The sequence below is a fragment of the Eleginops maclovinus genome, chromosome 18 (assembly GCF_036324505.1).
Source record: "Eleginops maclovinus isolate JMC-PN-2008 ecotype Puerto Natales chromosome 18, JC_Emac_rtc_rv5, whole genome shotgun sequence".
NCBI lineage: Eukaryota > Metazoa > Chordata > Actinopteri > Perciformes > Eleginopidae > Eleginops > Eleginops maclovinus.
The window spans coordinates 16,478,014-16,494,070 of record NC_086366.1 but is presented as its reverse complement, the minus strand read 5'-3'; the positions used below and the strand labels follow the sequence as shown (position 1 = coordinate 16,494,070).

The 16,057-nt window shown below is 39.8% G+C and overlaps 1 protein-coding gene across 1 annotated transcript in view; it reads right to left on the bottom strand.

Annotated features, from left to right (window-relative positions):
- Window positions 1-545: 545 nt before the first annotated feature.
- rtn4rl1b (reticulon 4 receptor-like 1b) overlaps window positions 546-16,057 on the bottom strand; it is a 130,488-nt gene continuing 114,976 nt past the window's right edge. The window contains exons 2-3 of the mRNA XM_063907619.1: window positions 3,892-4,343; window positions 546-3,358 (exon numbers count right to left, since the gene is read on the bottom strand). Coding sequence (XP_063763689.1) covers window positions 2,465-3,358; window positions 3,892-4,343 — 1,346 coding nt within the window. The 3' untranslated portion in view covers window positions 546-2,464. The remainder of the gene's footprint in view (window positions 3,359-3,891; window positions 4,344-16,057) is intronic.

Here is a 16,057-nt window from a genome sequence, read left to right as displayed (position 1 = left end):
TAAAGGAGGGGAAATAGAATTTATGTTCCACAGGCCCATTAATAATAATAATAGCCTAGAATATCTACAGATTCCATGTGACACTTTCATTAATATCCTCAGTGCTTTTAAATGATTTATTGAACTGCAATATATCAAACCATGGTCTGCATGTCAACTTTGAATTTTTCTTTTTTCTCAGGGAACTTCTTTAAGTTGTTGAGAAAAATTGGCTTTTTTATTCCAATTGAAGCCAACATTTCACTAATATTTAGATTGTAAACTACAGTATATATTTCTCCTATATGTGCACAGAAAAAGTACATGTGTTTGTAGGAAGCAGCTTCAGTTAAGCCAGCAGGTCTGATCATGAGAAACAAATTGCAACTAGAGCGAAGACAGGGGGCAACTGGGCAAAAAAATAAATGTTGAAGACAATCAATTTGCGCTTAAATATTTGGAAGGAAAGAAAAGCAAGAAGAGGGGATTGAGCATGCCTTTTACTTTTTTCAAAACAAGCATATAAAACCTTTAATGCAGCAATAAACAGACTCAAACTGCAACCGTAGACATAAGAAGATATAGATTTTAATATCTTTATAAACATATTTTACTGTTGTTTTCTGATGATAACTTACTGAAGAACTGAATGATGGCAAAGAAACTGGATGAAGATGCATACAGTAAAACAAGAAAAAGGAAGGCGAGGAATTGTGCATTAACAAATCAAAGGTTCTAAAAATATATCATGAAAAATACGTAAATAAACAAATCACCAAAGTCGAAAAAACTCCTCCTGACAGGTGGAGCAGAAAACCCTGTTATCATCAATGTCACTGATATTGTTTTTCTCATAGTAATACAGTAAATGATTAATATCAGCACTGCAAGAAGTCCTCTTGTCTCCATTGTTACAGGTATAGTTCACATCATTGATACAAACACCATCTTATCAATAGATTTATGGGAGGCACAAAAGCTCCAGAAGTACAGCAAGATGTCCCGTAATCGTCCATCTGTCGATCTGCATTGTACTGCATCCCCTTGTTACTTCAGAAGCGATTGTCTTGGTCTTAGATCCCCTCATCCATGGACAATCACATCACACACAGTTAATTAAGAGGCATTATTCACTCTGCATGATCCCTTTTTTGCCATGCTCCTTTCTAAAATGTCATGTCATCACAAGTCATGGAAGGTACACACATTTTTTTCTCAAGTCTTGTTCTTGTATTCCTTTAAAGTTAAGCAATTTAAAAAAATATGTGTCCCTCACTTTCTCAATGAGGGAATTTCGTCCTCATTCATCAGTTCAGCACAACATCACCGGGAAACAGAGAGAGCGCCCCTTTGACCCTCCGCTTCTAAGACTCCTTGTGGCCCAAAAAAAAGGATCCACCTCTAGGACCATTTTGTGTCTTAGAAAAATCAAATGAACAACATTGACACAAGATATAGACAGACTTCTTCAATATTCACAGCTTGGAATCCCAGAGACAAGTATTGTTTTCCAAGCAAATGAAAATAGCAGATGGCGGTCCTTGCCATATTGAAACAATTAGCGGCTTAATATTCAGTTGCCCAGAAGGAGAGAAGGGGTGTAAATGATGATTCAATCAGAGTTTAATATAAAAAACTAATATGAATGAGAAATATTGTTTAATTGCCAAAAGATTGGTTCAGTACCTCGAAAAAGTCAGCGTAATGTAGAGAGTAGTTAGTACACTGTGAGCTTATGGTTGCTCTGTTTATAGCTTTAAAATCTGTGGCTATATGTTTCCATTTTGTTTGAATGGCACATTCCTATGTCTTGGACTGACCCACAATTTATTGCCATGCTAACACTTGTTTGTTCACGAAAAACACTAACACCCAATTGTTCGGACAAAATACATTTGGCAGAAAGGATGACAGCAAGGTAGGACTGAAGACAGAGACTTTACAGGGTCATTGATTTACCATTTGTACCTTCTTGATAACAAACAAACAAACAAACAAAAAAACTGTGAAGTGGAGCTAAAAGCTGGATGGAGCACTTGAAGACTTAGCTCATCTGTCTCAGAGCTAAATAGCTAACAGGTTTTAGGCTACCTCATTTGCTCTGTCATCTCTTCCTCTTTTGCACCAGATTTTGGTTATCTGAGCTCCATTTGACTGAATAGCAGACATTTGAAAATACATAAGATGCCAAGACATATGAAGATGAAATCATACTGGCATTAGTGGCAGTGCAAGCATTAACCTTTTATCATTCTATGTCCCTCAGTCGCTTCGATTTTTGTGCCGCAAGTCTTTCTGTTGTCGATGTTTGATGCTTTAATGCCTGTTTCAGTCTGAACAGTAGAGCTCCCTACACTACATTTACATATATAATCACACTCACACACACATACATAGAAGACACACAGGCCTTGTAGTGCAGGAGCAAAAGAGTGTCTTAGGGCTGTGCTTTTTTGTGATTAGCATCTGCAAAACCCTCTGAAGGTCAACGGAAAATTAGGTCAATATTTGTCGTTATTAAGGCCACAAGGAGGGCACAGGCATGTAGTAATGACTGGGATAAGGTCGCTCTATTGTTGGCTTGCTGAACCCCACTAGGGGGGCGAACAGTGGTCCGGGGTGTGCACTTGTGCTTCCTCCGTGTGACCGTGCCGTCTGGGGACGTGTGGTCATGTTTGCCCCCTTCTGGGAAATCCGGGGAAGAATCCTCCTTGTCGGCCATGACCTCCTTTGAGTGGTGAACCTCATTGTCACCCTTCCCCTTGCTCCCCCTGCTGCGAGGCTTTGTGCAGTTTCGAGGACGACCAGGCCTCAAGGGGTGCACTATGTGGGTCTGCCCTCCTGAGCCCACCACCAGACTGTGATTCATGGATGGGTTCACCGTGCCCGAAAAATTGTTAGTCTGGGCTCTGGACTCCGAATTAGGTACAGTCGGTGGACAGTTGTTAAGTCCTCCTTGCGCAGCCTCCTTGAGGTCTTTACCCACCAAATCAGCCGGCGCCTGGCAAACCACTGAAGACGTGGAACCTCCAAATCGCTTTAACCATTCCCACAGCGACAGAGCCTTGCAGTCACATGACCAGGGGTTGTCGTTGAGGCGTAGGTATTCCAATGCGGGTAGTGTGTCCAGACACTGTCCAGACAGCTGTATCAAGGTGTTGTTGAACAGGTAGAGGGTAGTGAGACGTTTCAGGTCATGGAAGGCCAGGCGGTCAACCCATTCGATCTGGTTTTGGTGCAGGAGCAGTCGGTCCAAGGCTCGAAGGCCTCGGAAGGTGTTCTGGTTAAGACTCCATAGACGGTTTCCATGCAGGAACAGGTGGCTCAGGTTGTGGAGGTCTGTAAATGTGTCATCCTGCAGGAACGTCAGATGGTTATCCTGCGAAGGTGCAGAGAGAAGAGTGTCACACGGTTATTTATTATGCAATGTTTTCTAATTGCACAAAATTACAGTAGCATTTGTCTTGATAAGTATTTGTTAATCAGCATACTATGCAAAGTATCAATCTGTATTTATCTGTCGAAATAAAAAGTTCTCAGTGAATATAACAACAAACTGTACCTTGTACTTTATAGATTTTAAAAAGGGAGAAAAAGGCTCAAGCAGTGTTGAATTGATAATCCAAACCATCTGAGAAGTAATGTGTGAAAGAATTTGGGAATCAGCAGCACAGATGGAAAAAATGTTGATAAAGTTAAGGCTGTGTGCTGATGTGGTAAAATGCACCTGCCAGCTTGTCACTCAAAGTGAGGCAGCGGAGGCACTGTGAATAAACAACACATTCATTTTACAACATCGTTTAGAATTGGACTACGTGGGCTGTGTTCGAATTAATTCACATAGAATATGTGTTAGTTTGAATTTGTTCTTGTGGAAATTGACAGCCCCAAAAAAATAACAGTTTAGTGTACCTGTAAGTAGAGATACTGCAGGTTTCTGAGGCCTTGGAAGATGTTATTAGGAAGTGAACTGAGCCCACATCGGTACAAGTGAAGCGCGTTGAGCCGATTCAGCCCATGAAAGGTGTCTTCAGCCAAGGAGCGCAGGTGGCGGTTGTCTCCCAGATCCAGCTCCTCTAACAGCGTGAAGCCGTGGAACGTGGATGGCTCGATGTATGTGATGTTATTGGAGTAGATCCAGAGAGTGACTGTATTGGAGCTGAAGTGACCCCGAAGCAATCGATGGATCTTATTGTTCTGTAAGAAGATGCGCTCACTGTCAGGAGGGATGCCTTCAGGGACCGACAGGAAGTTATGGGCTTGGCAGGAGACGGTGCTGGGTGCAGTGTAGCAGATACAGTGACGGGGGCAGGACCATGAAAACTCGAGTCCACAGAGAACCAGCAGGAACTCCAGCCCACATCCTGCAGAGAGCACACACACACACACACACACACACACACACACACACACACACACACACACACACACACACACACACACACACACACACACACACACACACACACACACACACAAAAAGACAGACAGGAAATAAAAATAAAAAGGGATTAAGTATAGAGTTATTGCCATTTAACTTTAATTTTGAAGCACAGCCTTGATAGTGAGGCTGCACTTGCCCGTAAAGCTAGCATCACCCTGCTAACATACTAACAATAACAATGCTGACATGGTGATATTTAAAATAATTAACGTTTACAATGGTAACCATTTTGGTTCAGTTTAGAGTTGGATAGTTGTACAGCTGAGACACGGTAAATGTAACAATTAAACTGAAAATTGTAAAACCTGCTGGTAGCACAAATTATTTTATGGACTTTGGAAATTAGTAGCAAATTCTGTGCAAAACCCTATGCCAACATTTTCCACTCTGAACCACATATGCCAACCTCATGACCATGAATAAATAAAACTGCATGACAGAAGTTCTTGGACTGAGAGACAGAAATTGCCATCCAACACTGTTGCTGGAAATTCACGTTATAGTGGCCTTATTATTCGTACTAGTATATTGAAATTATAAATCACAGGTTGCAGGTCGTGAAACACAAAATAAAAAAAGGTAATTAAGTCGCATTTTGAGATTTCATTTTGCGTTCTGTTTTTCACAAATCACTGAAATTGTCTCTCGGATTGGTTGAACTTGTGCACAGCCACATGCTGCACATTATGGACCCTTTTTCTCACAGTTCACGGCCTGAATCCACTAAGTGTGTTTAGGCCCACATTGAGGAGTCTACTAAAGAGAACAACCAATAACACCTGCTTCACTGAGTCACAAGATGTCTCAGTAAAGTTGATTGGATCCCTGATGCAACACTCTTGTCTGATTTTACATCTTGGCAGATATTTCAGCAATTACCCTTTCCAATGTAATGCCACCTTGGGGAGTTGGGCTATTAGGAGTCCGATTCCTTCCCTGAGAGTCCATCCTCTGCAGCAAGCCCTGATCAGTCTTTTTGTGTTGTTAATGGGGTGTGGATGCTTATTTAAAGTTGTAGTAAGCTGCTCTGAGGCGATTTCAGATCGGTGACATGATTGCCCAGATCTCTGAAACAGGAGATGTGACTTATCCACAATCTCATCCTGAATCTCCGAGCCCATCATGGCAACCCCTGGCTGCCTTCTGCTCAATTTATTATTCACAGCATAGCAGAGTCCTGATTCACTGCCTCTAATCGATATGCCTCTGTTGCCTTTTAACTCACCCTGTAATCCTGGGTCTTTTATGCTGGAAATTCAGGAGCTGCAAAATAACTCAAGAGACAGACGTATTTATCTAATGTATTTTCTCGCCAAACTGTGGCTAAGCTGTGACATTCAGCGTCTGACTCCACTGACCTTTAACAGTAATTCTCTGTGTCTAGTTGCAGAGCTGGAGCATTGAGCTGTGTGTCACCTGAACACGAGTGTGCTCTCTCTGGCACGGATCTAATCCTATTTGTTAAGCCCTGCCACTGGGCAACAATGGAAATGCATGCATCCTCCTGAACCAGAAATGTGCCCTCAAAATGAGGTGATTCTTCATGGTTGAACACTGTCAAAAGGTTGAATTAGAGGGTGTGTGTTTGCATGTGGAAACTTTGTGTTGAAGCTTATGACAGAGCGCTACCTTTGCTTTATTTAGACTTTACTTTTAATGTCATGACCTGTATCAGAACATGGATCCTTTAGTGTATAACTGGTTTTATCCAGATGTGTCCCACCAAAGTCTCTCTCTGCATCTATTTGTTTCTCAATGTTTGTTTCTATGTGCCATTTCCACGAAGATGTATCAAGCATATCACCATACTGGCTGAGCAAAACGTTTTTCATTACTCTTAGGAAATATGGGTTTGCTTTATTTATCTGGATAAATAAGCAAAACAAGAAACAGTAAATCTTCCAGCGTCCATTAAGCATCAACAACCAGGTACTTGAGATGCAGGAACTCACATTTTATTAGAATATTGACCCTTACTTAAGAAGCTTTTCAAGAGAGAAACACACACAATCCAACAAATTGAATCCATCCTATGCTTTTATTTTTGTTCTGAGATGAAACGATTCTTGTTACAATAACCTGCTGTGGTAAGAATTCATCCAAGAGATTCCATTATTCCTTAAACAGATATTCTTCTCTCTCAGTAATTATATTTTTTGAAGTCTTGAACTATTTCCATTAACACATTTCGTCATGCAGTTCAATAGTATTAGGTAAATCTCAAGCAGGAAAATGATTTGAGAGACAGAGACACAGCGAAAGCGAGGGAATGAGAATGGAGATGCTGCTGAGATAGTGAGACAAATTTGAATCAGTGATCTGCTAATCATGTTGGACACGAGGATGCACCTCCTCTCCTCTGACTCTCCTCAACTTGTCAGGACCAAGTAATAGATTCTTTACCCTGCTTAATCAGTTCCTCCAAAATGGCTCTTTTTACGGCTCTGACGAAAAGAACATAAAAATGCATGGTAGATAAGGGATGTTATATCCTTATTCATTTCTTCCCTATGAATACAATCTCTTAACTTCATCCCTGATGAGGCTTTAGAAGAGGTGAATTTATGATATGAATGTTGAAGTAACTCATACACTCTCTTATGCATGCAGATTGAGTGATGAGGGAGAAGCATACACTCTTTTTCTTGTTTTCAGCAACACTGAGGACAAGTGTGCTCTCGTTTGAAGCTGGCAAAACACACACCAACATTAGAGACTTTAACACCTGCCAGCTTACTGATCTCAGCATAGCATGTATTTACAACTCCAATTGCTGCTTTAAATACAGATGTATACATATATTACACATACATGCATTAGTGCTTGTATATGTATAAGCTCTCTATGGATACACTAAGTCATGCATTCTCATACATTCTCAAGCATTAAACCATGCATTAGGTTTGGGTTAATGGCAGTATGACAACCATAAAAGGGTTGTTTACAGAGCTTTGAATAGGGGAACTGGTTTTCCGTTTAGAGGAAAAACAAGTATTGTGTTGGAATAATGTCCTTAAATGAAAATGTAAGAAAATTAATGTTTGTGATGACTGCATTGTGAGCTCACAAAATGTGCTTTTCAGCTCAGATTGTGTTATATAAATAGCTTTGGACAAAACAAAACATATATATGCCAATAGAGTCCATTGGAATTTGGCAGGATAAAGAAGAGGCTCTAAAAGATTATGTGTTTTTGGAGAGAAAAAGGCGCATATATCTGGTGTTGGAGTCTTGGCTGGGGATTAACACTCTCGTCACAAGTCCTTCACTTCCAAGTCTCTCTCTGTGGAGCTTCCTGTCACCCCTTTCTCTTCCTGTTTACTGATGACTAATGCTATTGATATCTCTTCATAAGCTTGCTTGGCCCGCAACCTCATCATCACCTCCTTCCATTTTTCTTTCGAGGTGGAGGAAAGGAAATAGATAAATAAATGAAACATGATGCCTCAGGTCTCCTGACAGACTAAGAAGTGACTGTAGAATATCAGTAGAGCATAGTTCACACTGGATGTGCCCTCATGAATAACACATCTCTGCTAATGGGAGGGAAATGGTACGTCTGTAGAGCTGCGCTACTCTGCCCATAATTAGGCTGGACAAACTCAATTTCCTGTGTCTCTCCAAAGCCCCTGATAAGCACCCTGGTGTTTTCGCTTCTGCTAGTGGATGATTCTAAATAAAGTCTCAACTCACTCCCCACTCAAAAGGTGTTTACAGTCATGTTCCTGCATATAGTGGATATTAATGGTGGAGAAATATATTAGATGAGTGATTGAATGGGCTCCTTCTCCTGAGGAGCATGGCTTAAAACCTTCCAGATAAATTGTATTGCTATGGCTCTTAAAGTTGGTCCCTCAATGTAATTTGTTGAATATTCTGTAGTATTCTAATTCACTTCAACTTGGATTCATTGATTTAACACAATATCACTCTGAATCTGTTGAAATGGTCCCAAACTTTAGCTTGTCAGTTTCCTATCTACCATCAAGTTATGCAAGGTGTCAGACTTTAATATTGGGTGATGTGGTTCTAAAATAACTGATATCAAATGTTTCCCATACATTATCAGTTCATGTATTTATTTTATATACATATGGATTCAGGCAAACTCAAAATGATACTACATTTTTAAAATCTAAAACATTTGAATAAATCATGTGAAATGAACACAAGTCAATACCAACCTATACCAATACCATCTGCTATAAGAAGAGGCAACATCGTTTGGTAACTGGTTTAACATAAAATCATTTTCTATTAGATTATATAAGCCTTGGATTCACAGCAAGCTGAGCCATGCTCCGAATGGAACATCATGATCTGACACTTCCAGTATATGAGCCAATAATTGCATATTTACTTTAATTAACAGTGTTGGAACACAAGCGCAAATGCAAATATTTATTTCTTAAAGGATAAAGGATTATTCAACACAATCCAAGCTGTTTCTCATTACCACTTTTTAAAGAATGTTTCTGTCGACTTGTTAAAAGCAGAGATTACCAATATTTTCTGTCTGAACAGCAAACTCACACATCAACACTCCTGCCAACAGCTGTGACCAGAAACACTTCTGCCCGGGAATATTCGTTTGTCTTTTTCACAGCCTACTGCCGAACATTATAGATTTTGTCTCATTTTTCATTCCCCGGCTCTACTGCAGGCAATTTTGCCTCATAAGGTCGCCTGACTATTCTTCTAGTGAACGAAAAGGAAATGGGAGAGAACAATGACAATACAGAGATCTCTGAGAAAACAAATTGAAATATTCAGAAATATAGCACGGCGTCGTGATGGTGCAGGGGCATCAGCAAACTGAGAGATTGCGTACGTGTGTGTGTGTGTGTGTGTGTGTGTACGACTTTGTTTGAGAAGCATCACAACGTGCCTCATGTTATCTCATGCTAGCACACTACAAATAAATAAAGTCATACTGAGATGTCTAATTAGTGTATATACAATTTATTTACTTTATAGGGAATCTTTTTAGTGAAAATCATCATCATAGTTGCAAAAACATGTCTCTAGTTCTTGTCTCCTTGTCTTCATCTTTATTATTATATATTTTATGAGAGGGATCAGTCAGCTTTTACCTAATTTCCCCTGATCCTGCAAACAAATAAATAAATTCACATGTTGGGCTTGCAGAATATTGTTAAAATATTCAGAGTTCCTAAATCTAAAAATCAAACTCCAGCAGGGCTCGGACTGTTGATTTAAAAAAATGTTGTTTCTTTTTTTTATCACTGTGCGATTCCTTTGATTTGTGCAGTGTGCGTTGGCACAGTGTGTGCTGTGAAACTGTTAAGTGTCAACACACTGTTCACTGATGTCATCACTTCCAGCACATAAATTATGATTGGATAATTCGGGTTGGCTTTTATTACAAAGACTGAACTGTTTTATGTTTCTGAGTGCATCCCTGCCAATGCAAAAGGACGGTTAAAGCAAAGAGAGCAGGTAAGAACTGAAGCTCAGTCTCATAGCAGGTTGGCATGCAGAGTGGCAAGTTGTGCCAGGGTTAAATGAACCAGCATACCCCCCACATTATTGATATGTTTATGTCTAAGTGCTACTTCATTGCTGTTTTATATTATGAACGACAGTGTGTGGTCAATGAGGCATCCCTGTTGGTGAATCTTTTCAAATTCACAATTTTAATTGGACAATTGAAAAAAAGAGTAAGAATATATGATAAAAAAATAGCAGATAAAAAGGGAAAACATAATAGAAAAATCAACAGAGCAGAGAGTTGCAACTGCAGAGAGATGAGGATCTTATTGTTTGTAATGCTTCTCAACACACAAACATCTAAAAGCGAACAAGCGAACCAGAAGGGAAGTCAAACATAAAAAAGGCAGAGACGATGTGAGTGACAGCAATGTTTCTCAGGTTCAGAAATCAGAGGGCCTAAAATAACTTTCAACCAAGCAGCGCCATATGGAGCATGAACAGAATGAAAGGGGGAGATTTGAGCAGCGTATGTGCAGGTGAATAAGCTCATCTATTTCAAACATGAAGATGAACTTGAAGATGCTGAGAGTGACAGAAAAAGAGGGGGTGGCTGATGGCTGAGCTATCCACAGATGTTTAATACCTGCATTTTAATTAACAGACTTAATGGGTGTCTAGTAGGTGCTAATGCCACTTGCTTACATTTGCAGACACATCTGTACCCCCTGGTCTTTTACTTTTCACGCCTTCACAGCATTCTGTTGAGTGCTGATAGATGCCAGACGGTGTGCATGCACACACAAGGAGAAAAGGCCCATAAACGGATACAAACAGCACACACACTATCAATGCACACACCAGCCTCATCAACGCAGTTTGATTCAACACTATCAGACACCAACTACATGCATTCATCACAACAGCACAAGGCCAAATGATTCATATATATTGCACTCCCTGTGGCAGTGTTGCACTGTACTGGCCAAAGTAAACTAATGGTTCAACCAAACCAGATAAATCATCCAAAGTGCATCCTATATGTAGTTCAGCAGGTGATAGAGAGTATGTATAATGCAATTCTCGTTGCTGAAGTGGCTCATAATTATCTTTCATGGTTGAAAATGTTTGATAAAATAGGAGCTCTTCAAATGTGGGGAAATATTTAGTCAGTTTCACAATGCGCAAGAGTTTTTTGTTTCCCTGTCATCATACAAGCTAGACACACTTCTATTTGCTGCTTCGGCAATATGGTCATTGTTATATTAACGACAATTTAAATTGGCATATTAAATTGAATTGAATTGAATTGAATTGGCACTATAATGCATGGTAAATCTGTCTCATTATCACAACGTGGCCAATTTCAGTTGGATGTATTTTTTAATGAAAGGGCATTTATGGGATGTGGGAAGTATGGTAAACTGCAATTTAATTAACTATTTTGGCTCTTTACAGAAGCAGGGGGGTTTAAGGGGTTTGGGGTGTTACCGTACACTCACAGATGGCCAATGTAAAGACAGGTTATAAAATATCAGTTATTTTTAAAGGCTTGAAGAGTTTCAGCTGTCGGTTCAATTGTGTGTATTATTGCCCTACTGTTTATTAGGCAGTTGGCTTGATGGCTGTTAATGTGGATTGTGTTGACCCTGTAGTAGAAGTAAAGAGGCTGCCTGCTCCTTTTTTGTCGAGCAGATGGCCAGGCATTACATGTTGCACTTTAAATAATGGCTTTAGAAAAACACTTAGCTTCTGTGAAGACCATGGCCTTGATAATTGACATTCCTGGTCAGCTGTTTTTATCTTCAAATGTCCTTAACATTTTGGATTTAGTCAGCATAAAATGTAGACTTAATATGTTTTTTTTAAATTAAGTACATAAAGTAATCTGAATTGAATCCATTGCTGTTGATTAAGTTTCCTTTGTATTGTTGGACCATTTAAAGCTGAGCATAAGACTTCCACAAAGGATACTAATCACACAGACACACAATACCTCCGGTTTCACACACTTGAGATTTAGTCATTCTCTGTTTAACAGATTTTGATGCTGAGTTTATAGCTCTCAGCTGCAGGCCGGATGGTTGTCAGTCTGCCGGGGACGTTTCGTCGCTGCGTCTTGTTCAATCATGCGCATGTATGTCAATGACAGAGTGCAGCACGGCCAATCATTGTGTGTCTTTGTCAGAGTGAAGCTGAGTTGTGGTGAAACTGTGACAGCGAGCAGACAGACGGAAAGAAAAGCGACAAAGGAAAAAAATAGTTTGGACAAATGTACGATCTACTGCAATTACTTCAGCATACTTAATGGAGAAGTAGGGGGAGAGATGTTTTCTTTTGTGGACTTGGTGGGGAAATGTCTACAGCACAGTTACTTGCCCTGTGTCCACGAGTATCTGCCTTAAGAATCTGAGCATTGAATCATTACTAGCCCCAGGGCTGCTGCTCTTTAACTCACCCCGTGCTTTGATGTTTCTCTCGAAAGGGCCATACAAAATAGGGAAATTTCCCGATGGAATTAGTAAAATAACACAGTGTTTAGAACAGCAGAGCAGCAGGCCAAAGCAGGGCTGTTTTTCTCTCTTTGGAATTCTCACAGTGACACAAAAATATAGTTAGATGTTGTAACTCTCCAATCAGTCCATCAGCATGCTGATGTACCTAACAATTTGTCTCAATCTGCTCTGCATTTCTTCCTTAGAGTTCGACTTTTCAGATACCTGTCAGGTAACACTATAATCCATGTCATGGATGGAGCGCAGTCAACTGCATGACTTATCAATGTCTATTCACTAACGTGAATAATATCACCTTTTTACAGGACACATTTTCTGTACTGCATTGCCATTGTGTTGCTTTTGGTTTATCAACAGGAATTAAAGAGAATCAATTGTGTTGCTGAGGGGTTTGTTAACGCTGAGACGCGTTTTCCCCAATGTCAACAACCTCCTTTCCAACACCTTGTCCTTTTATTTCACACATTGCTATCGTTTAGAGTCTCAGTCCTGGCTTAACCAGGTTACCTGAAACAGCTGATTAAAATTGCATCATGTTGACATGTGTAGAAAATGACAATCCCTAACCTTGGAGACGCACATTCTGACTTGAGGACATGCTACTAAAAGCTTTTGTGGATTAATGATTTAGAAGCTGCATAGCTCTGCTTTGAAACCATCAGGTCAGTAAAGACGTATACCTGCTCTGAAAGGTGGCATTTTCCGATTCACTGGTCTCTACCTCCTGCTACCCGTTACATGTTTCTGTTAAATCAAACTGTAAGGTACCCTCCCGCTGCAGCAGCTGCCTCCTTGCATACAAACCTCATGCGGCCTAGATTCAGAAGATCAATTATTCATAACAGGTGAGAGTTCGGTGCTCCATGTACATAAATGCACATACGCACACACATGCAGAGGGTCTCAACAGTCTCATCTAATGGCTTCAAAGAGGCAAGGCGAAATGGGAAATCAGGCAGAAAAATGTGTGAGGGAACAGCAAAGCATTGTGACTCATTAGTTCAGGAGACATAGGTGGACCAAGAGACGATGAGGGCATACTCTGTGGAAGTCAGAGCTGAAAGACAACCTCGAGGGAGGACATAACCTACAACACCGACTTTACATAACAACACAGGGAACATATGAAAGTACATGTAACCACTTTAATAATTCATGAAGAAAACTGTGCGTATGTGTTAACTATGGATGTAAGCACATTAAATACTTTAAATACTTGAGCTTGCAATTACTGGTTAGTTAAGTTAGATCAGATAAATATAACTTTTGTCTATTATCTTTACTTAAAGACACAGATTTGGAGAAGAATAACATTAAAAATGAATTGATTACTTTAAAAGACAAACATTATTGATCCCTGGGTGAAATAGAAAAACTGCACTGCATTACAGATAGAAAAGAAAATAGCTTCACCTTGACCAGCTGCAACATCAAAGCGATGAACAGTTTAATGCATTAATACAAACATATACGGATATTTATCTATAAAATATAGTAACTATATACATATATATATTTTTAGTTTGAAAAATTAATTGTGCTGAATGAATGCTTTTGGTACCTTAAGTTTATTTTGTTACGCATTTTTCTGCTATTTTGCTTCAACAGAAATGTGAATGCCGTACTCTTATACCATTTCTGCTTATCCACCTTACTGTTGATCCATACGCCCAGTATGTTCAGTACATTCCAAAACAAAAATCAAAGCACCAAGTAATTGCTAAATATGCTAAGTGTGCTACAAGTCTTTGGTTGAGGCTGAAAGTAGCTAAGGCATTAGTGTGACATGAAAAGGTATTTAGCCAAGTTGTGGAGGAACTGTAAGTGATTTGCACATACAGTGCTGAACATGTGGCATGTGTTATATTGCAGGAATGGTTGAAATGTTTCTTTGAAGGGTGTGATGTTTTGGTAGCCTCAACTTAAAATCCATTGTAGATGCTGTGAACAGTTAGCTCCAGATGCTGGCATCCTGAAAGACACATAGCTACAAACTTTTCATAGTGAGATTTCAAATCCGAGGGAGTAAAAAATATCTAATATTCAAGAGGCAGTTTTTGAAGAAAGTTTTCCCTTAAGCTGAATCCCACAATCAATGTGCATAGTCATAAATGCATTATGTGACCATTTACATGGGCTTTTCCCACATAATCAAAGTGCAACAAATAACCCATTTCCAGACAAACTTTGCATTTCAACTAGTAGCTCGAGGATGTCATGACAGATTGCGGACAGAATAAGTATACATGTGTATATTTTCTTCAAAGAGGTTGGGGGAATGAAAACAACAGAATACAAAAGAGCAGAGGAAAAGGATCAGATTGGAAGAAGGGAAGTGGAAGACCTTGATCTTAAGAGAGTAATCCCTTTTCATTAAGTGTAGTTTTTCAGACCCTGAGAGCTTCTCCATTGATCCTTGTGTAATGCCAATTCATTAACATTCTGGGCCTCTATAGGGCTCATCACCTTGAAAGCCTCCAACACTTTCCCCCAACCAACACCTACAGCATTTACTGTAACTTTTTCTCTCTCTATCAGAGAGGTAAAAGCACTAATGTACGTTCAATTCTTTTATCAAACTTAATTTAGACCTGTTTTGTTCCCCTTTGGAGTTCATCTTGGTCTTTACCTGTTTTTATTCCCACTGGTCTCCATTCAGTCTGCCTTTGGAGTCATAGCCTAGCTTTAACTGAGGATGAACTTATCATTAATTTTTTCTCAATTCTCTGAACTTTATTAGAGCTGCCCATGGGTCACTGTTTTGTCTCCATTTAGCAAATACACACATGCCTGCGCCTGAGGTCCCAGTATACACTCCTGGGAAATGTGTCTCCATTGTGAAATCTCCTAAATTCGAGGTCATACATTGATAGTTCTTGCAAGCTATGTATATGTACATAGTAATGTCTCTCTTACTCATTCAAATTAATGTTCCTTTTAACGTCATGTCTCTGCAATCAATTACTCCTCCCTCATGCCATGTCCCCCTTACTGTTCAATTGATTCTGTTGTTGTTTCCCACAACTACAAAGCAAAAGGCTTCGTGGGATGAAACAGAGTCACTGTCTAGGTGTGATTAAAGAAACCCCGGTCTGGCCTTTAGAGATACTATAGCAGCTTATGGGATTTAGTGAGTCACTGAGCAAGAACAACACCAAACCAACGATTCACTTCAAAGTGTTTCATCACCAGAACTTTAAAGACATACAACCCAATAATGAAATTCTCAGTTTCATAACTTTTCCCAAATGCCAGTGCTTCATCCATGAAGGGGAACCTGAGGATCACGGCAAATCACTTGATGTTTTTACAAGACATTTAGGGGTTTTTATCATGTGATGAGTGCTGCTGCTTTTGCCACAGCTCTGCCATTTGAACTTTCGATTTTGCTTTTCTTGTCTCCATTGTAAACCTAAACCCTCTGAGGTGAACCATACAAACTACTCAGCCCTGTGAGTGCTTTCCCCTCCCTCTTAGCTGCTTGCCTGTATGCAACTACCACTCGCTATAGAGTGCTCCCAATCCCCTCTCTCCTTATAAAGCCAAGTGCCTTGCTGCACACGTTCCACAGATAAGTGGTTTATTTTTTTCCCCCTCCACAGTGATGGCCCTGAGTCTAATTTTCCTTCAATGTAATGACTTGCTCCTATGAACTTTTGTCGACCAA